Source organism: Ostrea edulis, chromosome 9, assembly GCF_947568905.1.
Source record: "Ostrea edulis chromosome 9, xbOstEdul1.1, whole genome shotgun sequence".
NCBI classification, from domain to species: domain Eukaryota; kingdom Metazoa; phylum Mollusca; class Bivalvia; order Ostreida; family Ostreidae; genus Ostrea; species Ostrea edulis.
The window spans coordinates 18322013-18348626 of record NC_079172.1 but is presented as its reverse complement, the minus strand read 5'-3'; the positions used below and the strand labels follow the sequence as shown (position 1 = coordinate 18348626).

Sequence of the window (26614 nt, the reverse complement as noted above, 5' to 3'; positions counted from 1 at the left end):
GCATACAGTGCTGCCGAGTTGTTAGGAGGGTTGTTTGTACAGACTTCACTTCGTCCAATCCGTCTGGCTGAAGAATACATAGAATCCCTTTGGAAACATAGGGACCCGGATGTACACGCTGTTGTCATTGGAAACCGCTCCTTCATTGCGTCGGTGTTAGAAAAGGTAATCTAGCGGTCTTAACTTGAAAGTTTGTTAAATTTCTGATTTATGGTAGAAGCACAGATAGAATGTCCGGTAGCACAATTCAGGGTTTTTAGATTTGGACTACGGATTCTGTATCTATTCGTGAAAAGGACATTGTAGTAAAAGATTTGAATCTTAGCAATGAAACGCTTCATTACTTTCCCCCCACGATATATGATGTTAAAATATATCATATTGATATTCAACCTAACTACATTTAAGTGTTGTACCATACCAGTGAAATGCTCATATTTTTCAAAGGCGACAGCCTTCGACACGAAACCCGAAAACATACGAAGAACAGCACTTTATGCGATGTCATACTGGCTCGTGCTCTGTGTGGAACCTGAGACCAATGACACAGAAAATGATTTAATTTACCAGTCCTCGTGTTCAGAGATTTCCATGGACAATGTTCTGCTTATACAGGTAACGTCCTAATACATAGCCATTCATTTCTCTAAAAAAAAAAGTAAATTACTAATTGTACATTTTATGTACATGTACTTAGCGACATCTACACAATACTATAGGAATGACAATCGGCAAAATAAATGGTTTTCCTTGGGTGTGTATTTCGCATTTGAGTTTTTTAAGATTTAAATTTGTTCCCCCCTGAAAAGAAATGTACATAGTGATAACTAATAAATGTCACAATTTATTAAAAAAAAAAAAAAAAAAAGATGAAAGATCCCGACAATTTGACAAGAAAAGTTTAATTTTGAAAAGAATGAAGACCGGACAGTGATATATTGATGATAGAAGCCCCCCATCCCCCCTTTCCCCTTAACTAAGGGATAGGTGTTTCAATTGCTAATCACTTGTCAACAAACAACCAGGAGATTCGCTAGGAATATTTCAATGTGTAGGTCCGAAAAATAAATCCTTCGGTTTCACCGAGGCGCAAAGCACTGAGGGGGTGGGGTAGGTGAGACGGTGGGGGGGAGTCGCCCCGAGAAATTTTTGAAATATTAGGACTCATTTGCACTACTCTGAGCATCAACATAAATTGCAATAGACATTAAATATTGTACAAGTTTTCAAAGATTTTTAAAGTGAATCATTGTGATCATAAGATCAGAAAAATACAACTAAAACATATATATAACCATGATTTACAGCATGTACAATACATTATATACAAAACATTATATAAAGAAAAGGTCCGACGGAATGATAATTTTACATCCGATTTTAAAAATTCCTAGCAATAAACAAGCTTGAGCAAAACTATAATTATACAAAAAGCTTGGTTCAGAAAAAAACTTTTCAAAGGTAACGACTAAAAATTCATTAATTAGCATATGCCCTTGTAAACGGGTATGGCCTTTCATATCAACAAATTTCATCTAAGGATGCTTTGTGCCATGTTTGGTTCCCTATACATTCGCATGTAAAACTTTGATCCCCTATTGTTGCCCCAACCTGACACCAGGGTTCATGATTTTTACAAACATAAATCTCCACTATGTCAGGAAGCTTTCATATGAAATTTAAGCTTTTTTGGCCCAGTGGTTCTTGAGAAGATTTTTAAATGATCCACCCTATTTTTGTGATTATTTGTCCTTTGGAAGGGGCATGACCCTTCATTTAAACAAACTTGAATCCCCTTTACTTAAGAATACTTTGTGCCAAGTTTGGTTGAAATTGACCCAGTGGTTCTGGAGAAGAAGATGAAAATGTGAAAAGTATACGGACAGACGACAGCAATATAGTGATCAGAATAGCTCACTTGTTTCAGCTCAGGTGAGCTAACTAGAAATATATATGAATATATTTTTTTTTTACAAACATTCAAGTTTTGAAATGCCTACTCGAGCCCTACGAAACTACACCCTGAGGAACAACTACCTCTGGGATATAGATAAGATTATTAACTTTTGAAAATTTCGTTCATTTCAGAGATCGGCAGAGGAAAAGTTTGTATTGTCAGCTCTGATGTGGCGGGAAAACAAAAAGAGAGAGTTTGAGAGACTGGATATCAACTGGGATTGTTTTGGACAAGTACACTTAGATCTCTTTCCTAATGCCAAGTTAGGCTTCAACGGGAGACAACTGCTGACGACAGCTGTCCAGGTACACAGTAGTTTGTATTGTTGAAGAAAAAGCAAACTATTTGCACAATTTATTTCGTGGTTCTCTCCGTTGATACTTAATTAGAAAAGTTACTAGTACTAGATACATTATTTTAAATAAAGATTAATTAAAGAACGTCGGCGCGTTTTACGTGGATTCGGCAAAAAAATGATGATATTGATGATTTGTGGACATTTCTTTAATTCATTTTCATTATTTTTTCGGGGGGGGGGGGGTGTGTCTTTGAAATGGATAAATTATCTAGTTGCTTCTGGGTCGTCTCACCATGAATTTGAAACATGTCATGAGTGTATTTACTGCTTCATTTACAACTAATGGATCGATGATTCAGAGATAGCAAAATATGAACTTTTCCGATATTTTCTCAGAGATACGAATCCATCGTTTAAAGGGTTCTCCACCCTTAAGTGACATCATATGTTGGTTCCCCCCCCCCTAAATCTTAAATTTGGTAAACTAATGGTGCAGAAAAAGTTTATGTTTTTTAAAATGTCAAGGGCAATAACTCCTATGCTGGTAATTTCTCTATTTTATGTCTATCACACACACACACACACACACACACACACACACACACACACACACATATATATATATATATACAAAGAAGTGGTTTTTTTAAACCATTGAAATTAAAATTTAGTCATGTTGACCATATCTATGTATTTTTATTATGCTGTTTTGTAAAATTGTGCGATTTTCTGATACTGATTTTTACTGTCTGACATCTCTTTACTTAGCTGGCAAAAAATACATGTACATTTGCTTTGGTTAATGATTAGATCAAACTATATTGAGTGAAAATTAATACAGTTTTTCTACTTTGAATCATTAAATTTGATAAGTCACATGAGGTTAGAGCTGCCTTAAATACTCTGAATTTCCATATGTATAAATAAGTCTTAAATAACTCAGTGTATGTGCTTCTGGACTCTCAAACTGAAGCCATGAGTCTCTCTCTCTCATGTCTTGTAAGCATTAACATTTGCGATATATACTGTACGAGCGAAATAGATATTTACATATTTTTTCAATGTTTATCTTAATCAACGCATCTGTATGCCTGTAAACAATGGTTTCACTTCGATAGATGAATATTAATTGCCATTGATTATTTTAAAAATCCCATAGCGATTAATGGGGGCAAGACATGCAGGTTATGGAACGCAAAACAGTCAAAGTGGCAAGATGATGCATGAAATTACAATCAAAGTGTGGCCACCTTTATATCCATTCTTATTTGTAAGCGTGTGCGTCATCATAAAATTGTTCTCCTGTGTGGTTTTTTTTACCACACCCCAAAATACAAAGCCAAATATTGCTCCTCTTCTATTAGTACAAGGGTTATGTAGAGCTTGCTGAAGAGGGCGGTGACCTAATTATAGCAGGTGGTGTCTGTGGTGACATCATCCGGATTCTGTGTAACAAACTGAATTTTACGTGAGTACATTTCCCTAGGTATTTCTGATTTATACTAGTAGTAAATAATGCGTCGGAAGAATATGAGCATTTAAAAAAAAAAAAAAAAAAAAATAATTTTACTATGTGTGCTGCAAACAATTACCTACAATAGAAGTCGGGTTTTTCTTGAAGATATCGGGTTATTCCCCCTGAGGACGGACAATGGGGGGTTCTGAGAGAGGACGGGAACTGGACGGGGATGATCGGGATGCTGCAGAGAAGGGTACGCCTCATCACCTTAATGGTTCATCGCCTCATCACCTTAATGGTTCATCGCTTGGGGCCTTGAGTCTAACACTAAATTATTAGGGTCTGTAAATCACCGGTGCTTGGGTACTAACCTTCCGTTAGCTGCTTGGACTTTTTATTCAAGATTTTCCCCAAGACGTTTATCAAATGTTACTTACAAAATATCCCCAACACAGAACAGAAAATAATTTTAACAGTCCTCAGTGAATCATTTGCATAAAAGCGAGAAAGTTGTGTATATGACGAAGTGAACACACTGGAGCTCCATAAGGACAATTAAAAATGTAACTCTTAAATGTTTTATTTAGGAAGTTGATATCGCAATGGTACCACTCACAGTGCAAGAAGACCGCAAGAAAGTGGTGGATTTCACCATTCCTTTCTTCTATTCAAATTTTGCATTCATGATGCGCATGCCCGATCCAAAGACAGTCAAGTGGAGAATATACTTGGATATGTTCTCTTCACCTGTTCTAGTTTCCATAGTAACTGTTCTGGTTTTGTCGAGTTTACTGCTGTATGCGATGGAACACCTTGACTGGATTTGGAATGGAAGAAGACCCTCCGAAAGAAGAGAACTGATAGATATTGTTGAGTACATTTATGGAGCACTGGTGCTACAAGGTAATCCTCATCTTGCTTTAAACACAGAAAAGCTGAGTCTTTATCCAATTAGTACATTTTTTAGAACGTCACTAACTTTCTATATCTGCACGCGTAAGTCTAAAACGATAATTTCTAGAATTGCACGTCTCTTTCCTTTAACATTACATTGACACACATAACGATCATTTCTAGAATTGCACGTCTCTTTCCTTTAACATTACATTGACACACATAACGATCATTTCTAGAATTGCACGTCTCTTTCCTTTAACATTACATTGACACACATAACGATCATTTCTAGAATTGCACGTCTCTTTCCTTTAACATTACATTGACACATATAACGATCATTTCTAGAATTGCACGTCTCTTTCCTTTAACATTACATTGACACACATAACGATCATTTCTAGAATTGCACGTCTCTTTCCTTTAACATTACATTGACATACATAACGATCATTTCTAGAATTGCATGTCTCTTTCCTTTAACATTACATTGACACATATAACGATCATTGCTGTCTATCTATCGGCGTCGAAACCAAAATGCTTCAAACACACCGACCTCGTCTATTTGATACTTCCTACATTTTTGTAGCTGGCCACAGACTGCCCTCATCTACAAGTGGTCGAGTGTTCACGTGCATCTTCTGGATATCTTGTGTATCTCTGGCGGCCGTGTATTGCGGGAGCCTCGTGGCCACCATGGCACTGGCTCGTAGAGAGAAAATACACTTTGAAACTCTGGAGGAACTGGTCTCGCAATCCGAGTACAAATGGGGCTACATTTCTGGAACTTATTTGGATTCTGTGCTTCAGGTATTTCCATCGAGATACGATCATTTCGTTTTCCTCTTTAATAGAGCTCAACAGGAGAATGCTAGGACTATTCTCTTTCTGGCATACATTTATTCTTATTTCTTAATATCTACAATGTTTTTGCCTTTGACGTCTTTACAAATTGTAATGATAGCCATTTCGTTATGAGTGCGTTGCATTTCTGAACATTGCGCGTATAAATCTTGATCAATAGAGTCCGTCTGATTAAACTCCTGAAAATTCCGACAGATATGAAAATATTTTGAAAATCCATAAGAGTGTGAACTGCAAGGTCTGACGTCATACTTTTCGTGAATTAGCGCTAAACACACTTCGTGACGTATAACCGGCGTATATACCCTCGTGTATTTTCCAAAACAATTTGACTGTTCTTTAAGAAAGGACTGGGTACCTGTAACACAGACATGTGTTGATTACATAAACTTAATATTTTTAGGTTGAAATAAAAATATATTTTATGGAAGTTAGGTCCTAAGCTTTCGAGCATAACCGCGCAGAATGCTATAATTGTGTAGTAGTGGTCCAGTACTTATTGTATTACTCAGGGATGTGACTGAATTCCTCAGAAATCAGAGAAAAACTGGTCAAAAAGGGAGGAAAACACCTCACCCTACCTGGAAAAATATACTTTTCTGCAACTTTAGATCAAATCCAGAGTGTTTCATATTTTCGAAAATTGAGCAAATCAAAGGATTTCCTCTGAAAAGAGGAAAAATCACACCCCTGATTACTTAAACCTATTCAGTGGAAAATTTCCATGTCGATTCTTTTCAGAGGGTTTGGAAAGGACTATATTTTGTGGCGGAAGGATTGCTTAAATGAAATATTTTATAGTCCTTAATCTTCACGATTTTACAGTTTCTGTTTTATCTAATACATCGTCAATATCCAAATATACTTCTGGACGCATATTTCAATTTTGTATTTATGATACAAGTACTCAGACACTTGGAACTAATTAAAATCTTGTAAATTTATTGATTTGGTCAATATATTTTTCAAAAACAGAACACCAATTCTTCAGAAAGACTATATCAATTTACCAGCAATTTATATGAAAAGTATATGGTCAATAAAGTTCCATTTTCAACTTTACGACAATACTTTTAATATTTTTCGTATATTACTTTTTGCATATATTAAGTGCAAAAATATCATTATACTTGCATTAAACTTTGTTTTTGATATCTATATTGTTGGGAGACATGAGCATGTAATTTATGATGTAATAATTAATTTGTGTTGGTTATATTACATTTATGTTGACATCAACAGACAAATCGACTTTATGAGAATAAATGCATGTACATGTAGTAGGTAAATTGTAAGTGCAGAAGATCAACTTTAACACACTATATAGCTCAATAACAAGCACTGTGATCCCAGCTTTTCTTTTTAATTTCATTATTACCCTTCAATGTAGAAATCAAAAATATACTTCCGGAAAAATTGAAAATACCGGTACTCCAAAAGTCAGGTGATATCTTCTTCAAAAAATGTTTGTGGTACTTTCCAAAAGTTAATCTATTTTACCTACTGGTTCTTTGATGTAGTACCGCAGTGAGGGCGACATTTTTTCAGAGGACATTGGGTAATCCTCATCATTTTTCAGCTGACGAAGAGCAAATCACGTGACTCACATGTGTGATCATTGGAACGAGCTTCGTCATATCATTAAGTATCTAAAAAAGGAGAATATCTTTATATTTTTAATTATAGAAACTCATTAACTTGATCATCTATTTAGTCGTATTGTTGTTTTCTATATAATGATTTGATAAAAACCGTTACAGGATTAACTCTGACGTCGATTGATTGATTGATTGATTGAATAGGCCTATTGTTGAATGTCCCTCTCGAGAATATTTCACTCACAAGGAGACGTCACCATTGCCGATGAAGGGCTGCAACATTTAGGCCTATGCTCGGCGCTTAAATGAGGCCGAGAAAGGTTGTTTTGATATATAAAAAGCCAAATAGGCTTTTATATTGCAAACAACATTTCGAGACTGAGGAAATATACAGCCGATTGTTTACCTATACAGCTACGAATTAGGTCACTTCGTGACGTCATGATAGTTTCTGAAACGGACAAGGCCTACATGTTTTTTGCTGACGAAGAAGTTGAGACTGTAAGGTATTTAGGTTTGACGTTGATGGATTATATCAATGCTTCGAATTCATACACAGTCCAAGAAAACTACGCACACATGGAAGAGGCTTTACCTTTCTGTGCATCGCCATGTTTGTTTACATTTCTATTGATCTCGGAATTTCAACGTTATATTGAATGACAAATATTCTTCAGTCATTTATAAATTTGTTTTGCAACGTATTTTAATGATTATAAAACTTAATTATTAGTTGTCGACTTTATCGTTGGATTAGCAAAACACGAAGTGCGAGTGAGATGTGCATCGTGCAATTTTCTCATAATCAGTTTGCACGCTGTAAAATGGCTGAAATATTGCCAAAACGGCGTAAAACCATACTCAGTCATAATCAGTTTACACGTCCGCATTCAAGAAAGTATATCGCAGAATAATGACCGTGATATTCCTTTGATCTAGTAATAAGGTTCCGCGGTAGAACAATAATTACATGTATACAATTCATTTTGAACAAATTGAGTATTTAAATTAAAAAATGCACGCCAGAATCTTGTGTTTCTATCAAATTTTATGGCTTGAATAACTGTTGAAGCAACATGTGGATCAATAACTCGGAAGTCCTTAATAGGTGGCAGGGGACAGGATTTTTGTTTTTGGTTCTGAAACATGTGGGTCGGGGGTATACATCAAAGTTAGGTTATGACAGACTAATGAAAAATCATATTTCCATTTCATGTCAATACTTGTATTTCATGTTGGTGTAGTTAATAGATTATAACCCTAAATTACAAGTAATCAGACATATTCGTGCAGAAAATAAGCTATGAGCAGGTGTCCCTTTCTCGATTTGATTTTCTGTCATTTGGGTTAAATCTGCGCCACCCAATTCCCATCAGAGTACCGTGCAAGGTGATTTAAACAATGTGCATAACCAAGAACTATCTGCATTTCTGAAAGATCTATATTGTATCTGGGGCTACCCACCCCTCTCGGCTACAGACCTTTTGCTGGACCATAGAGATTTTAATCCCAATTTCTTCTGCAACTGACCGCGTGTCTTAGTTTCGTATTAATTTAGCACCCATATATCTTGGAATCATAACAAAATGATACCTCCATGTTGTATATCATTTTGATACGCCCGTCAAAGACGGGGCGTATTGTGGTATGGTGTCATCCGTCTGTCTGTCCGGACCTTGTATGCAAAATACAAAATGAACTGTAAGCTCCAGGATCTTACAACTTGGTACATTTGATCACTATGATGAGAGCAAGATGGCCACTATTTTCCAAGGTCAAAAGTCAAGGTTATAGAATCAGTTAACAAGAAAACCTTGAAGGCAGAAAATACCTTTGGTCACTCATCTTTTACAAACCGAATGGTCATCCATTTACTCTAACCAAATCTATCTCCCCCTCATTAACGTGTAAAAATCAGAGAAATCGGGACAATTGTGGTTAATCTAAAAATGTGTATTATGTTTTTTATATATACATGTACTAGTATATGATGTTAATTTTTGATGTACGCCTCATGTTTGGTAATCGTCAATAAAGTATTTAAATTTTGTAAACAGTCTACAGTATGTTGCATCACCTCTCTTCCGGTGCAAAGTTCACATCTTCTTGATAAACATTCTATTCTTATCACCTCTCATCTTGTCACGGAGCATCATCTAGATGAGAGTAAGCGAATCGGACACTTGGCTTGCGAAGATGGTCACGTAGCCATATTGGAGATACCCCATTTGTAAAGTGATAAAGTACATGTGTAAAAATGTTCCTGAAGAATGATACTAGGATACATGTCAAGTGTAGCCGAGTGTTTATCATAAGCTCAAAAATATTGGGTTCATTGGAAAATACAGAAATCAAACAGAGAAACAGCCAAGGAGATTGAGAGTTGAATTCTTTTGCCGATTTTGTCGTTTTCCTTTCATACACGTGTGATCTTTGGACCGCTCGCTATAAAGAACAATAAAACTGTTTTTCACAAACCTTACAGAACAATTTTTTTTATTGTTGCCTTGACAATTGTTATGAAACATTGCCTATCCCGATATCCATGTATGTATGTGCAAGCTGCCCCCCTCCCTCCCTCGGTGGGTGGGGGATCTAGATAACCAACTTTGCATGTAAAAATATTGTTAAAAAAGTGGAGGCGGGTCAGCCTCACCCACCCCGTCTGATTTTACGTTCCATTGAAAAGCAGATTAATATAATGTATGTCAGAAAGACTATACTCATTTCTTTGGCGTACAGTTAACATTCTATAAAGTTGACTTTCCTTTGCAGAAATCTAATATAGAAATTTATCAGAAAGTGTACCACGGAGCACGTGAATTTGCGTTGGAAGATCCAGATGTGCTGTCCCTCAACGATAAGGTCCACTTCCAAAAGTTAGTGACAGAAAAGTATGTGTTTATCTCCCCTGTCCCCCATCTACAGAGGGTCAGTTTCTCGGACTGCCGGTCTCTGCTGTCCACAGAACGCTTCGTGGAGGATAATAGTGCATTTGGTGTTCCTGAGGATTCGCCTTTCAAAGAAATTTTTTCTCTGAAGTAAGCTAGAAAAAGTATACCTTGTTAATGGGGGGTGGGGGGTGTATTCCTAAGTTATACCCCCTGCCCCCAAAAGCCGGGTCTAAATTAAGACATTGCTTTTTCCTATTTTGGGATCCATCATTTAGACCAATGAGAATTTTTTTTTGTGTGTATGTGTTTTTGTGTCGAAAATGTATATGTAGATCTACATGTATACACGTATGTGTGATACCTACAGCTCGTGACGGCTGTACGTGGGTGAATAAATACTGGATGGGACATAAAACAACATGAACAAATCATTCAATTCAAGCAAATAGTGAAATACCATGGACTCAACTGATCTACCACCGTCGGAAAACCACGAAAAAGAAGTGCGACCGACCGTGGTTTTCCGCCGACGCCGATGTACATAATGAAATCAAATCAACTCACACAGATGAGAAATTCCGGAAAAATTTATATTTTTCAAAATTCATGGCATGCGAGAATATCAGATAGAGTCGGATCATTTCCCCCTAGATCAGCTAAAACGGGAAAACAAAATAAAGAAATTTTATTTAGGTGCCTGTATCGGATGATAAACCTCCATTTACTAGTATTGGGGTACTTTAGAGAACTTTCCGGGGGATATACGTGTAAAACTATTTTAAGTGTGTACACTGCTAATATTCAAGGGCACCCACACTTCGTTGACACTTTTGAGAATTTCATCTGGTCCAGAAATCTCTGGAATGTGAGGTATGTAGAATATTTCACATGATCCTATTCCCTCAATAAATCTATCAAGACTTGAAACTTCAATTCCTAATTTTCCATTTGTTTGTCTCAGTAAATAAATAAAATTACCAAAATAATATCTCCGTAACTGTGAGTACAATTATATAGGCCTACATACAAGTCGAGATCGTACGAAACATCGCATATATCTAATAATACTGGATACGCGGGAAATTACAATTAAATACCAATCTAATTAAAATCAGATCCTATGTGTAGCGATAGTAGATGAGCGGATCATAGGATATAATTTTAATTAGATTGAATTAAATACATGAAATATTGCATAGAGGAAGAACTTTTTAAGTGCATGTTTGAATTGTTGCGCACATGAATTGAATGAACGATTTCTTTATTCAAATGAATTTTTACAAGAACAATTTTTGAATAATTGCGTGCATTAGTTATGTTATGTTGATATCATATACAGTAAATAAAACTTGATTATTAGGAAGTCACTTGGAGCATATGTAACATATATAACCATATAAATTGTAATTTCTCACATGTACATCATTATGTGAACTTTTCTTAAACGAGAAGGCTTATATAGACGCTGCCTAGTCCTTATTATGTTATACATAATACAATACTGTTTTTTTTTAAAAAACCCACCTCATAAATGATCTCTCTTTCTCGTTAAACACAATAATCGAAAGCATAATTGTAATTAATGCACTATATGAATGACTAACAGAAAAATTGCTATATTGTAAGCAGTCGCCTGATTTATTGGACATTGTCAAGTAGTGTACAACCTAATTTTGGTAAAATGTTTTTAACTTTAAAGTTATAAGGCACCAACTTCCCAGAACAGCCCCGGACCATTCGATATCTGACATTGGACAGTTTTCGACTTATTACAAGTTTACTTTCAAGATCTGTATCATCACAAAACGTGTCCAACCAAAAATAAAAACTTTGTTGTATTTATAATATACATATCAGTAACTGTTAATAAATTATTATAAAAAGTCGTAACGGTGAATTCTATAATCACGGAAAAATTTAAGAACATCGAAATTTTAGATGAATATATTTAAAAATTAACCGATGGGTCATATCGTTGGTCTCGGGGAGGGATTGTCCTTCGTTGAATGAAATGTATATAAGTAATATAAAATTTGTTGAATCAAAATGACGGCGCAATATAATAAACTACATATGGTGACTAACAATCCTACACAATTTGAACAAAATCCGTTGAGCGGTTTCAGAGGAGTTACGTCCACAAAGTCATGATCAAGTGGAACGGACGGACGGATGCATGGACATCGGTATTTCTATGTCCCCTTCCGCATTGCGGTGGGGGGCAAAGAATAAATCAGAAATGTTAATTTTATTCTTAAAATGTTTATGTATGCATTTTCTGTGAAGTTTATTAGGACCGTTAATACAAGTGCCATAGGAGACAACTCTAAATATCAAAACTTCTGTTAATTTAAAGTGTGGTTTACTAGTAGAATCAATTCCATTCAGAGTATCATAGAATATTGCCATGGAAGTTTTAATGCAATACAGCTGCACTTGCACAGACCGAGACTCTGGGCATACGCCCGTAAGTCTGTGTGTACGAATTGTTTGAGACTCCGGACTGAGTGTACAGATTGTTTGAGACTCCGGACTGTGTGTACAGATTGTTTGAGACACCGTACTGTGTGTACGTATTGTTTGAGACTCCGGACTGTGTGTACAGATTGTTTGAGACACCGTACTGTGTGTACAGATTGTTTGAGACTCCGGACTGTGTGTACAGATTGTTTGAGACTCCGGACTGTGTGTACAGATTGTTTGAGACTCCGGACTGTGTGTACTGATTGTTTGAGACTCCGGACTGTGTGTACGTATTGTTTGAGACTCCGGACTGTGTGTACAGATTGTTTGAGACTCCGGACTGTGTGTACGTATTGTTTGAGACTCCGGACTGTGTGTACAGATTGTTTGAGACTCCAGACTGTGTGTACGTATTGTTTGAGACTCCGGACTGTGTGTACGTATTGTTTGAGACTCCGGACTGTGTGTACAGATTGTTTGAGACTCCGGACTGTGTGTACAGATTGTTTGAGACTCCGGACTGTGTGTACGTATTGTTTGAGACACCGTACTGTGTGTACAGATTGTTTGAGACTCCGGACTGTGTGTACGTATTGTTTGAGACTCCGGACTGTGTGTACAGATTGTTTGAGACTCCGGACTGTGTGTACGTATTGTTTGAGACTCCGTACTGTGTGTACAGATTGTTTGAGACACCGGACTGTGTGTACAGATTGTTTGAGACTCCGGACTGTGTGTACAGATTGTTTGAGACTCCGGACTGTGTGTACAGATTGTTTGAGACTCCGGACTGTGTGTACAGATTGTTTGAGACACCGTACTGTGTGTACAGATTGTTTGAGACTCCGGACTGTGTGTACGTATTGTTTGAGACACCGTACTGTGTGTACAGATTGTTTGAGACACCGTACTGTGTGTACAGATTGTTTGAGACTCCGGATTGCGTGTATGGAATTTAACACTTTAAACTGTAGTACACACACGCAAATTTCCCCATAAAATGTAATACCCCTCTTATTCAATAACACTTCTTCATGGGCCAATAGAAAAGATCATATAAGCATTATATGTCCATATAAACTTTTCAGAAAGTAACGGTGTCATTTGATTTAATTGATCTTGTTTATAATATCATATTAAAACAATGTTTCTATTCTGAGTGCTCATTCATTGAAATACTAACATGATGTGAAGAATCTAAATTGTGACCATCATTTCTGACAGATTAGCGCAGCTGCAGGACAGTGGAATCCTGTGGAGCATCCACCAAAAGAACAAGCTACAAAACAATTGCAGTGACGTAACACGGATGCTGAAACAGCACACGATTAAACCAGACGATGTGCAGACGGCATTCTTCATTCTTTTGGCGGGAATTTTCATTGCCAGTGGCGTCTTGTGTTGTGAATGTGCATTGTCTTGGTGTAGGAAGACAATAGAATCAAAGAAATGAATTTCAGGTTGCTTCAAATGGAAATGCAAACAGTGTACAAACAATTCATTTATTGGGACCAAACCATAAGTACATGTAAATGTGTATATTTAAACCACTATCATTTTCATTCAAAGAGTTGACATCCAGGCAATCATTTTCTCACCTGAGCCACCCAGGTTTTAGAGACATCTGAAGATCTATCACGTTGCCTATCTGACACAGTGACCACGCACATTTAGACACTAAAAGTTGTACAAACATTTTGCCCAGGAATTTGATAATTTCAGACTCTTACTAAAGTCACTGTATCATTCTGACAATGAAGTAAACATTTACAAATAAAAGCTAATAGCTCTTATTAAGGAGGTACACTACATCATCGTAATGGCCGACTTCCTTTTACATGGATGAAAATATAAATATCAGCAATATTTGTCAATTCATTTAAAAAAAAACATTGCCAAGCTGAGTAGCTCAGCATGTTGACTGCTGAATTGTAGATCGTGGGTTCGAGTCCAGCTGGGGTTTTCTTTTTTTTTTATTGCTTTCTACTAAAACTGCATTTTCTAAACGCCCTTCATTAGACTGGACGTATTATGTTATGGCGCTGTCCGTGCGTCCGTCCTGGGTCATGTTTTCCGGACTTTTTTCCATAACGGATGCATGTACAACTTTGAAATTTGGTCACAATATCTCCCTCAAGGACTGTAAGAGTGAGTTTGCATTTCAGCTGGATTGGTCCATTCTTGGCCTACTAGAGGGCTATAAGTAGGTCAAACAGTTTTCCGGACTTTTTTTCGTTACAAATATTACCCTGAAATTTACACACAAGCTTCCTTTCAGAGGAATACGAGTTTAGTTTGCATTTCAGCTGGATTGGTCGATCCGTCCGTGACCTACATTAGGACTAAAAGTAGGTCAACTAGTTTTCCGGGCTGTTTTTGATTATGGATACAGATAATATTATTGTCCTGATATTTAGTCATAGGCTTCCTCTTGGAGGAATACAAGTTCAGTTTGCATTTTAGCTGGATTGGTCCATCCTTGACCTACTTTTAAGCTAAAAATAGATCAAAGTTTTCCGGGCTTTTTAGTCCCATACCGAGGAAGTCGAAGGGGACTTTAGGTTTGCGCTCCGTCCTTCTGTCAGTCCAGTTTTCCGCACTTTTTTTCTGTTCTTGCAGATATTAATTTTATATTTGGTGTGTCGCTTTGCCATAACAAGTTCGAATTTCGTCTCGCCGCGGTGGCCGAGAGGTTAGAGCGTTCGCCCCGCATGCGGAAGGCCGGGGTTTGAATTTTTGGGAAAAATAGGTCAAACAATTTTCCGGGCTTTTTTTTCCATTACGGATACAGATATTGCCCTGATATTTAATCAAAGGCTTCCTCTCGGAGGAATACAAGTTCAGTTTACATTTCAGCTGGATTGGTCCATCCTTGACTTACGTTTTGGAAAAATAGGTCAAATGGTTTTCCAGGCTTTTTTTCATTACGGATACAGATATTGCCCTAATATTTAGTCAAAGGCTTTCTTTTGGAGGAATACAAGTTCAGTTTGCATTTCAGCTGGATTGGCCCATCCTTGACCTACTTTTAGACTAAATTTAGGTTTGACAGTTTTCTGAGCTTTTTTTATTACGGATACAGATATTGCCCTGATATTTAGTCAAAGGCTTCCTCTCGGAGGAAGACAAGTGCATTTAATATTCCAGATGGATTGGCGCACTACGACCTACAGTACTCTTGGGGTAGAAGTAGGTCAAACTGGTTGAATTTCACTGTCTGACTGGCGTATATTGTACTGTTTGTGGTACTCTTGTTGACTAAATAAAGTTGAAAGTTTTCAATTTCAAAATATTGTTGTACATATCATAAACTTTTCACCCATAACAAATTTTTCTGATGTAGTATTCCTCCTTAAAAGACATTGTAAGCTCTCTTTATGATATCTTAAACTTGAAGAACTAACAACACTATATATAGTAAACATGTATGTAATGTTCATTTTACATTTTCAGTTATAACATTCACTTTTGTAAGCATATCATGATATACCAACACATATTTATTACAATCACAAACAATAAACTGTTCCAAGCAATTCAAATGAACACTATAGCATGATGAATAAAATGTTTTAGAAAAAAAATCTTTCTATGAATATTTCATACAAACAAATACATGTAATGTGTGTATATTTCAACATTATACTGGAACATCTACATGTTTACCCCCTGTGAGAAAGAAACTCAACCCCATGCCACAAAATCAACTTATGTTCCATTTCAACAATACATTTGAATGAAGCAGTACATTGTAATACAGGTATACGATATTCCTCACACCTTCCCTGTCACGTACGCACCGTCATCACTAGAACTACTTTTTTTCGCACACCTTTTCAAGACGTATCAATTTCCTCAGATGGGCATTGGGAGATTTTGCACTTCACTCTTGCACTCATCAAACAGTTCCTCATAATCTTCATTTGGCTTCACAATCAACAGGCTCATGGATCGTCTGTTTCCACAGGCAGCACCCAGATCCTGCAAGATAGATACACAGATTACATTAACTGTTCAGCATATTCACGTAATTCAGTACATGTATACATAGAAGATGAGTAAATGTCATCCTGTAAACAAACTTTTGTGACACGCTGTACCATCATGAAATAAAACAAACAATGATTTGTGAATTTTTAGAAATTTGGGACACACGAGGGAACACCAGCTGATTATGAAGAACCATGTCAGTACAGCAGACGGCATCCATAATTCAGTTACCACATTCAGGGTGCCCTAAACCTACACGAATGTTTTAGTGCAACTTCATTTGTGGTTATTCGTATCAAAAGGGAAATGGGATTACCATAAGTCATAAAATAATTAAATCCGTTATCACAGTGGTCTAGAGGTAGAGCATTCTCCGACATGCGGAAGGCCAGGTTTCGAATTGCAACAGACCCAAGTTATTAAAACAGGTTGTGACAGTTCCATCGCCAAACGCTTGGCATCAGGTGTGAATGTCATGGGTCCTCCGAGATGACCTTAAAAACGGATGTCCCATATCACAGCAGGCGTGGCACACTAAAGAACCTTCACTGTTCAATGGCCATAAGTGCCGAGCAACGGCCCCAATTTGAAGCCCTTCACCGGTTTTGGTGACGTCTTCACATGAGTGAAAAATTCTCGAGTGAGACGTTAAACAAGATAAAATTGATCAATCAATGAATCAATCCAACCAAATCCTTCTCATCCACAGAGTGTTTACATCTGCCCAAGATTAGAGTCATTATTCAATCACAATAAACATGATAGTGTAGAAAGGTCACTAGCTTTAAGTGAAGTGACACAAATTTTAGCATGGTAGCCATGGCTTTAGCAGTGAAGGTTCTTTATTGTGCTAATGTCTACCACGACAATGGACTCGTAACTTTCCCTTCTAATGTCTGGCGTTTTGGCTAAGGAACAGTCACTACCAATGTTAAAGGGACTGATTCACGATTTTCCCCAAAATTTTGTTTTTCACTATTAATGATCAAAATCTACTGTCTAATGTGTTTAAAATATTTCACATAAAAATTATGGTTATACATTATCACAGAAGCTCATTTTAGAGTTTATTATTTGTTTTGTAAACAAAGATTGTGGTATGTTATTGTTTACGAAATTTTCAAAAGAAATGGATATCGATCTTAAGTTTATTATATCTTTCACATTTCAAGCATTCTTTGGGTAAGATGTGTCATCTAAAAGTTAAAATTTGTGAGTATGCAAAATTAAGATGCTTTATATTACAAAATTAACATTTCACTGGTGTGTTTGTATACATAAAAAGACTCGAGTCTTTGTTTACATATCACAGATTTAAGGCTAAAATATTGCTTTTATTCTTGCATTCAGAAGGTCAAAATTTTGGCTGTCAGCATTAAATCAGTTATATTTTTAATGTTTAACAAAAAAACAAATTCAAAAATCGTGAACCAGTCCCTTTAAATGTCTTAAAGATTGACTCGGAACCTGGATCAGAAATCTAACCATGAATCTCCATGTTGCAAAGCGAACACTAACTAAGCCATTGCAACTGGTAGAAATAAGATATATCATGGTACAAAGGTGCATTTGTTTTTATTTTCGTACTGCAATAACACACAATTTTTTTGTGCATTGTGTTGTAATCGTATATTGTTACACCTCTAGATTAAATGCTAAAGTTGTAATGGTTAGCTAGTGTAACAGTTTTGTTTACTTTATTTACAAATATCCTATAGTTTTTATGCATGACAATCTAATCAGTGTTACTTATGTTATACTTCTTTATTAACCCACTGACCACGTGATGATGTTATCTTGGAATAAATTGATGAAAACAGATCATTACTGCAAAGCCTCATCCTAGACAGCAAATTAACCCACTGATGATGTTATCTTGGAATAAATTGACGAAAACAGATCATTACTGCAAATCTTGTCCCCTCGTTGGAATTTCCCTATCCACACTAGTATTAATGAAGGATTCTATTAATCTTAATCTTAAACTAAAGAACCTAAGAATTCATTTATTTCTGTGTTCTACATAGCAGTGAAATTATTACTCACTGTTTTGGATGGAACATAGCAGTATGGGATTTGGTTTTCTTCACAGAGAATAGGAATGTGAGAGATGACATCTATTGGAGATACGTCACCAGCTAGAATCATAATTCTGAAAAAAAAGAAGAAACCCATTATAAATGATGCTTTCTGACATATAAACTGCACGACCACTTTTTACCGAGATGCAATATTCATGTATCGACAAACACTAGTGTATGGGCATCATTTGAAAGGTACTGGCTACATATTTATACTAGCGCATTTTAAATTGAGCACAATTTGTAAACTCAATTTTTCACCGACGAGATTCTGCAGTGATTAGGAAGGCCCTGCGCCATAGTCCCATTCAGGTGAAAATTAGCGCATTAAATTATCTAATCCATGCGCCAAAGTGCGCGTTCATTATCAATTGTAACTTATGTTTTTTCTCTCTAGAATGAATTGGGTACGACTTACTTATTTTTTGTACTTTCATTTTTAATTGCTATGTATTCTGATACACCGAATCTCATTGGTTGAAGCAATACAAATCAAAATAGATAACCAATAAACTATTTCCTCTTACATAACATCTCATCACATCTTCTCATGCTTATACTTTAGCGTTTAGGCCTAAGTTTCGGAAGTCCAAGGACAGATAAAGAAACGACAGAAAGTGAAAAAAACAACAACAAATAATGAAATAAAAAACCAATGAGAGACCGTCTTCAAATACCAATGCTGATAAAAGCAATGATACAGTTGAGAAGGGGACATTGAAACAAAGTAGAAACACTTTTAAGAGCGGTGGAAAAGATCGTGGTCATGGTTCAGAGTTTCAATTAAAACAATAATGTTCCACTGCACATTTGCTATTTATTGAAATATGTTGATGGCCCATTAAATTTGAAAATGGCCCATTAAAAACTTGAACAGTGGGGCCATAGTCCCATAGGCCATTTTGGCCTTCCCAATCACTGATTCTGTTAATGAGTAATAGTGAACTTTGAAAGGGTTTATATCTTTTCAAACATTAAATGCAGATTGCACATGGCGACCAGGCTCCAGTATATCCAGCAGTAGAAACAATTGTTCAGGGTGGGGAGAAAATCAAATATGACCCCTCCAGAAGAGGTGTCAGTCCAAATATCCAGCCTCGACGAATCTCACTGAGATTATCTTCGAAACAATACATGTATCAACATTTTGCACAAGTTACATCCCTTGTCCATTATCTCCCGGTTCAAAATCATAATTCTCTGAGTTGGCCTTTGTAATTTTCTGACCTGTAGCTTTGATATTTGTTATTTTTTCATGAATTGCATTCAACTACAATAATGCCCCAGGGTGGGGCAACCCATTGACTTGTATGAAAGCTTGATAATTAACTAAAATTCAAAGTAATAACATCTAATATTCAGTCTTCAAGAAAACTCACTAGCCCGACGCTACTAGATTTCAAGCCAGGCTAGTAAAATCCTAATATGAACTGGTCCAACAGGCTAGTAAAAAATATGACTGATGTATGGTACAAATTATCTTTAGAAATCATCAGAGATTGAAGTCTTTAAAACACTTCAGTCAGTTATTCTATTTTAATACTTTGACGAGCGTCTCGATGACATGATAACAGTAACACTTACACAATGAATGCTTTTGAAAAATTAAAATCGGGAGCACGAGACAGAAAAGAGGAAGAGATCGTTCCTGGCAGAAATAGAAATTGAATGCAATATTAAAAGGAATTTATTTTTTTTGTCTTGGGCTAGTAGATTTATTTCTGGGCTAGTGGGTTGAAAAAGTTTTCGTGAAGACTGAATATTTGGTAAGGTAAAGAAGGAAAACTTGCATTTTTCACCGATTGACCTTTGGCTGACCCTGCAATGGGAAGTAACTCGCGGCGAAGTGTTGATACATGTGTCACTCTCATTCAATTTTAACTTGCTTTGACCATATATCCCTACAATGCGACTTGGAAATGAAACTAATTTCTCATGAAAAAGTTGATGCAATAACAAACCCATTATGTTCCCCTTTCCGGATGCTCTTCTGTACGAACTTTATTCCAGACACAATGTTTTTCTTCGACTGTGCTGTTGAAAATCAAAATAAATTTATAAATCATTAGCCTAAATCATTAGTAAATGAAACCTTTTGGAGTGCATGCTTAATTTTTAATGACAGTGGATACAACAATTACATTTGTATGATTAAAGAATACATTTACTGAAAAATTGAAAAAAAGTACAGAAAAATGTTTTTAGCTTATATGAAAATTGTGTATTTTTCATTTTTTTGCAAAAATAGAAGAGCTCACCTTTTCTGATTACTTTATACAGTCTTTTGGTAAGTTTTCGGTGAGCAAGTGGTTTAGATATCGGACTCAGGTACTTGATTTTTTCTGTCCAGGCCTCTTTCCCGTCCTTCTCTTCCACTTCATCGCCACCTTCAGACTTTCTTTTCTCTTTCTTTTCTTTACCCATTTCGATTTTCTTGCACGTGTTTACAGTAAATCTGTATCATTCAATTACTTTAACTATAAAATCTTCATCGCAATATTTCAAAGATTTTTTACCACCCAGACCGAGATCGGAATTTGACATGTCGTACTATGAAGACTTATGATGATGATAAATTAATATTGATATAACCACAATATTCACAAGATAATTGTTTGCTTACATGTATTTATAAAACACATGTAATAGTATAGTTTACGTGAGTACCCGTGATATTTACTGCTTATACAATCCGAATATTTTATTGTAAGACTCATGTGAACAAACCAAAGATGGCCGTCAAAGAACCCTTTGGACCATTTTCGACATTATTCGGAGAAGAATTTTAAAAGTTTAGCCAATGCATTTTGTACTCCGTATGTCTGATTCATAAAATGTTATCTTTCAACTCATGTTAACTTTCTATGAATGAATTTCAACCTGATATTGTTTGTCAAATTAAGGAAAATCAAAACTCGACTTCACAAACTGAACTTTGTGACGAAGTTGTCTCCCATGTAACACACTGCAGAATAATTCAGGGTTAGCTCGATTTAGTTCGGTTTCGATTGAGAACAAAATGATTCGGTTATTTTCGATTCGGTTCATGTTCAGTCCAATTTATCTAATGACTTCACAAAAAATAATAATTTTAATGAGTAGGCTAGCGTAATATTTGATTTAATCTTATTCAAGTTGTATAACTATATGTCGTCATTTGTAAACATCATATCTATTTATAACGGCATTTCATAACTTTGATAGAAAAAAAGAAAACATTGACAATCTATTAAAATTTGGTATATTAATGTGCTGCATAATTTTTGGCACTGGCTATTATTGCCACTAGCAAATGATTCAAGTTACAGTCGGCCAGACTGGTTTTTTTTTTTTAAATTTTAGATTTTTAGACAATCCGTCCCATTTTCCAAGTGTTATTTATAGTACTGAATAGGTTTAATGACGGACCATTTTGAAGATCGACTTATAATATCCTTGGTTTCGGTAGATCAAAAAATATTCCTAAGCATTGAGCTTCTGGAGTTTTCTTTTTAAAAAAACTTTGTTAAACTTGGATGCTGAGTTAATTATTTGATGTTTGATAAAAGCTGTTGTTTTTGCAATAAATGATCAAAGATTGTAAAACAACGCAGTTATGATAAATACTCTGACAGTTTTAAAATATGCATGCAAAAACTTCCCTTGTTTTTTAAGTCATTAATCATTTATTATATCTTTAATAAAAATATTCGGGGGACCGGACCGACTAAGTAAAATGGGCCAGATCGAGAATGGGATGGACCGACTAGGGACAGATCAACCTGACACCTCTTTTTTAAAAGCATAGGGTCTATCTTTTATCTCAAAAAATGACATCACAATATTTTGCAAGAAGAACTCCAAAAAACAAATTTGTAGTATTAATTATGGGTTATCTATAGCTGCAGCACTTTGAAATTGAAGTCATTTTGACGTTTTAGCCCTATATAAAATTTTTGTCTGGAGGACAATATATTAAACTGGTACCCCGCTGATTGGTGGCTACACACAAACACAAGAGATGCGAACAGGGTACTAGTTTAGGCAAATTAGAACAGGGAATTATTTTGTAATTACTATCGTATCCAATGTATTTGTAAACATTCCGAAGAACTTCTTGTGATTTTCTAGTTATGATCTTAAATTTTGCCACCTTTTTGGAACATGCAAAATTTCACCAATATCTTAGACCCTATGCCTTTAAAATCATCTGGATGGGAATTGAGATTCGGCTCGGCTGAATATTTGGACTGACACCTTCACCGAATCTCGGAACAATCCTTCAAATTCATGTCTAGAAATTTACTTTCAGGTTCTAGTAGCTAATGTGCTCTTAGGTGACACTGCTGTTCACTTGTTCACCTGCTGGCTTTAATTTGTAATTATCTGATCAGTGGCTTTGACATTTGTTTCTTTTTCATCATTTTCAGTCAACTACTATACAATAATGCCCCAGGGTTGAGCAACCCACAAACTTGTGTGAAAACTTCATAATGAATACGCCGGTTTCGAGATACATCCGAGTTATTTCCCTTTGAAGAACTCTCGCACATAGTAAGGCGCGAAACCACTTGTTTACATTGCGGGAGTGGGACAAATACTCATCACTGCATAAGTGAATGTGCTCAGTAAATTTCTCATACGCAGTTTCATCACCTGAATTCGACTGATACACAAATTAAGTAATTGATAAGTATTCAGGGAGTAATTAAATACATGGAATTCTTATTATATCACGTTATTTTGTTGCTCATACGTATCATATCCAGTATATTACTTGCAAGTATGACATTGTTTTTATGTTTTCACTTTGAAGAACTCTCGCACATAGTATATATTTCTTTTGATAGTATTTTGTGTCTCCTACATTTACACATTTCAAAAGAGCCGCTTTCAATACATTTTATCATCTTCCTTACTGACTGTAGGATCACTCTGTCCCACTTAGTCATTCAAATTTCCACTAAATTTACCTCCTACACAGAAGAGTTCTTATCTCGAAACTGGCGTATTAGCCGTTATTCCCAGCTGTAATCTCTTACATGTGGTAGGGCCTAAGGGAAGTAAATTTGTGTGAAAACTTCATAATGAATTAGCTGTAATTCACTGTTGTAATCTCTTACATTTGGTAGGGGAAGGAAAACTTGGATATTCACTTTGCATGCTTGATTCTGATCAAATCTGACCGAATCGAACTAAGCAGGGTATACAAGGCGACGCACTAAGAATCAATTGACCTGGCTACAGTACAGTTATGAAAATGTTGACCTATTGTATTTATTTAAACATTATTTGGCATAGAAATGACCAACATATTTATAATTCATGTTTATTTCACCAGTGTAAAAATTAAAAACGTTTTGTCTTAGAATAAGCAACTCTCAATACTACTGTCTCCAAGGACGCCAGCTTGAAGCTGCCTGTGCCTATCAAAATTTTCTGGTTCAACTGGCTTACACGGTGGGATGCATGTGCAATTCCAGCTCACTATCAAGTGTATTGCTGATTAACCCGAGTACGCTGGACGGTTAGAATCAAGTATGCTAACTAATTGACCTTTGACTGACCCTTCTAAGGGGGATGAATGAAAATATTGTAGGCTGTATAGAATAAGTTTTATTCAAAGTTGGCATATTATTTTATAATTCTAAAAAAGAAAAACTTTTTGACTGACATTACACATATAATAATACTGTGGTTTTACCAATTTTCATGGACAACAAATCTCATGGATTAAAAAAAAAAAAAATACAGTTTCTTTGATACATAATTTAGTAGAAAGGTACTAATTGCTCTTCCATTATTAGCAAAAAAAAGTTTATTTCATTAAATTCTTAATCTCATGGTCTGGCACAAAAACAAAGTAAATTGGTATTCTACGAAAAATGATGAAAGTACTGTAAGAACTGAAAGTTAATTATGTTATTTTACTGGTGTTTGTTTTTTTGATACATGAAAATTTAGTTGACTCGCTCATAATTTTTTTTGGTACTCAACCTTTTCGATAATCATTAATTAAGGAGTTAAATGAGCTGAAAAGAGAAAGACAACACTAAAATGCTCATAACATATTTAGGATCTGTGATAATGTTAAATGTGCCTGTAACACACTTTTAACATCACAGACTTATAAATTAATCAAGATAGTTCGTTAGACAGCATCTTGCTATTTTATAACGAGCATACACATAGAATACACAAACTATTGCAAATTTCCATGTGTTTACCATACAGGTGAAGATACAATGAATTTTGTTTATTTCAGAACAATCGATGTGAATAGATTGGTACATCCAATATGGCAGCACTCCTAAAGAAAAGAGCTGTAGCAGAATTCAGTCAAGTAGTGCAGGTACATCAGATAAAAAGTCTGTCGTGTGAACGAATGTGCTGAAAATAAATGAATCAAAACTGATATCATGTTGAAGCAGAGTCTAATTATGTATTTACGAAGAATTAATTAGAACTGAGTGATTTTTGAAAAATAATCCATTGGAGAAATGCACTTTAGAAACGATTATTTCTTTGTCCCATTAGGTATGTATATACTGTAAACATGTTTTATTTCAAGGTGTCATAATTCTGCAAAATCATAATGTGGTTGCAACATTAGGCTTTTTCTGTATGCTTAAGAATATGATATTTTGTTATTGAATAATTCCTAATGCTTCAACAACCAAGAATTCATCCAATCTTGTTATGTAATCATCTAAGAACTGCTCACAGTGAATTTTATTGATTTTCATACTGGTTATGCACTGGCTAGTTGAGGATCCAGATAATAAGTCATCTTATGAAACTCTGCCCGAGCAATATATACCAAGCTCATGCAGCACACTTGAAAAATCTTAGGAGTTTCATCCCTCAAATGCCCTGCTTTGATATGATATTTTATTAATAACCTTTATTTTATAACAATTTTTGTTAGTAATCAGTTTCTGACGTCACATAGCATTTGAAGTAGATGTTAGTCAACAAAATCAATTTCTCAAGTAAAACCACAAAGGGAAATAACTGTAGTACAAACACAGATGTTATAGTGGACATAATTGGGTCATTCACGATGACCCCGATTGAGTAGAAATATCGTCTGGCATGTGCCGTTATCTTGGGGTTCAGCAAACTATGCATGAGATTTTGTACCGAGAGTTATTAATGTGCAAAGTATAATTTTTAGAAAATAAGATTATTATCATGTGTACACCTCTGTTTGATGCTATTTTCACATTATCACAGATATTTAAAACATGTATGTGATTGTGCGAAGTTTAATTTTTAGAAAATAAAATTATTATCATGTGTACACCTCTGTTTGATGCTATTTTCACATTATCACAGATATTTAAAACATGTATGTGATTGTGCGAAGTTTAATTTTTAGAAAATAAAATTATTATCATGTGTACACCTCTGTTTGATGCTATTTTCACAGTATTACAGATATTTAAAACATGTATGGGATTATAATAACTTACAGTTAAGTTAGATTTTCCTCGCTTATTTAATGCCATTTCATATTTTTAATGCACTTTAAAGTACACTGTGATTTTTACGGAAAGTGTGAATTAATCCAATGTGGAAAAGTAGCACATCTACAGGACTTTGAATTTTTCTTCTTAATAAACAGAAAATATTCCACATCAGAGGAATTCCAACGTTTTTTTGAAAGGGAACATAATGATGTCACTCAAAACTTTTTAAAGAATTTCATTTGACATTGCCCTGTACACTTGTCATTTCAGGAAGCACCTAAGCCCATTAAGAAGTTGAAACTTGTACAGAAACCTCCCCCAAAAGAAGTTCATGTTAATTTGCAAGGTGTCACAAATTCTCAGCAAGCTTTACAACAGTTGTTGAGATTTGAGGAAAGTCTTGTTGAAGGGGACCAGATTCCTGTTAGCACAACACAAGAGCTTATTGAACATTTCCAGCAAGAAAAAGAGGCGCTTGTTAGAAGGAAAATAGCTCAGCTGCTAGGGAATCTTGGAATGGTGCCTCATTTCAATGCTGAAAATCTAGTGGAAGATGTCAAGATTTTACTGAAGAGTGAAAGTAAGTTTTTTTTAGTGTTTAGCTCACCTGAGATGAAAGCTCAAGTGAGCTTTTCTGATCACCTGTTGTCCGTCGTCTG

At 35.6% G+C, this 26614-nt stretch overlaps 3 protein-coding genes across 3 annotated transcripts in view; 2 read left to right on the top strand and 1 right to left on the bottom strand.

Moving 5' to 3' along the window:
* Positions 1–327: 327 nt before the first annotated feature.
* On the top strand, positions 328–14071 carry LOC125657725 (probable glutamate receptor). Its single transcript, XM_056150657.1, has 8 exons — positions 328–615; positions 2089–2262; positions 3620–3723; positions 3877–3967; positions 4302–4617; positions 5204–5424; positions 9852–10117; positions 13658–14071. The coding sequence occupies exons 1-8, from the start codon at positions 328–330 to the stop codon at positions 13884–13886; spliced, it is 1689 nt and encodes a 562-aa protein (XP_056006632.1). The 3' UTR covers positions 13887–14071.
* A 1775-nt stretch (positions 14072–15846) lies between these two features.
* LOC125657727 (H/ACA ribonucleoprotein complex subunit 2-like protein) lies at positions 15847–21022 on the bottom strand. Its single transcript, XM_048888470.2, has 4 exons — positions 20763–21022; positions 20466–20538; positions 18470–18575; positions 15847–16414 (listed from the first exon to the last, which is right to left on the bottom strand). Exons 1-4 carry the CDS (start codon positions 20926–20928, stop codon positions 16289–16291), a joined length of 471 nt encoding a protein of 156 aa, XP_048744427.1. The 5' UTR covers positions 20929–21022; the 3' UTR covers positions 15847–16288.
* Positions 21023–21220: 198 nt separating this feature from the next.
* The window catches only part of LOC125657724 (integrator complex subunit 4-like), a 53432-nt gene continuing 48038 nt past the window's right edge, over positions 21221–26614 (top strand). The window contains 3 exon segments of the mRNA XM_056148711.1: positions 21221–21320; positions 24749–24835; positions 26226–26535. Coding sequence (XP_056004686.1) covers positions 24782–24835; positions 26226–26535 — 364 coding nt within the window. The 5' untranslated portion in view covers positions 21221–21320; positions 24749–24781.

Bases quoted from the DNA above. Each gene is read 5' to 3' on its own strand.
- LOC125657727 (XM_048888470.2), bottom strand. From the start codon at position 20,928: ATGGGTAAAGAAAAGAAAGAGAAAAGAAAGTCTGAAGGTGGCGATGAA. The intron at 20,539-20,762 runs GTGAGCTCTTCT...GATTTTCAACAG, and splicing joins GTATAAAGTAATCAGAAAAG to CACAGTCGAAGAAAAACATT. The intron at 18,576-20,465 runs GTTTGTTATTGC...CTTTTTTTTCAG, and splicing joins CGGAAAGGGGAACATAATGG to AATTATGATTCTAGCTGGTG.
- LOC125657725 (XM_056150657.1), top strand. From the start codon at position 328: ATGAAACGCTTCATTACTTTCCCCCCACGATATATGATGTTAAAATAT. The intron at 2,263-3,619 runs GTACACAGTAGT...CTCTTCTATTAG, and splicing joins TGCTGACGACAGCTGTCCAG to TACAAGGGTTATGTAGAGCT. The intron at 4,618-5,203 runs GTAATCCTCATC...ACATTTTTGTAG, and splicing joins TGGAGCACTGGTGCTACAAG to CTGGCCACAGACTGCCCTCA.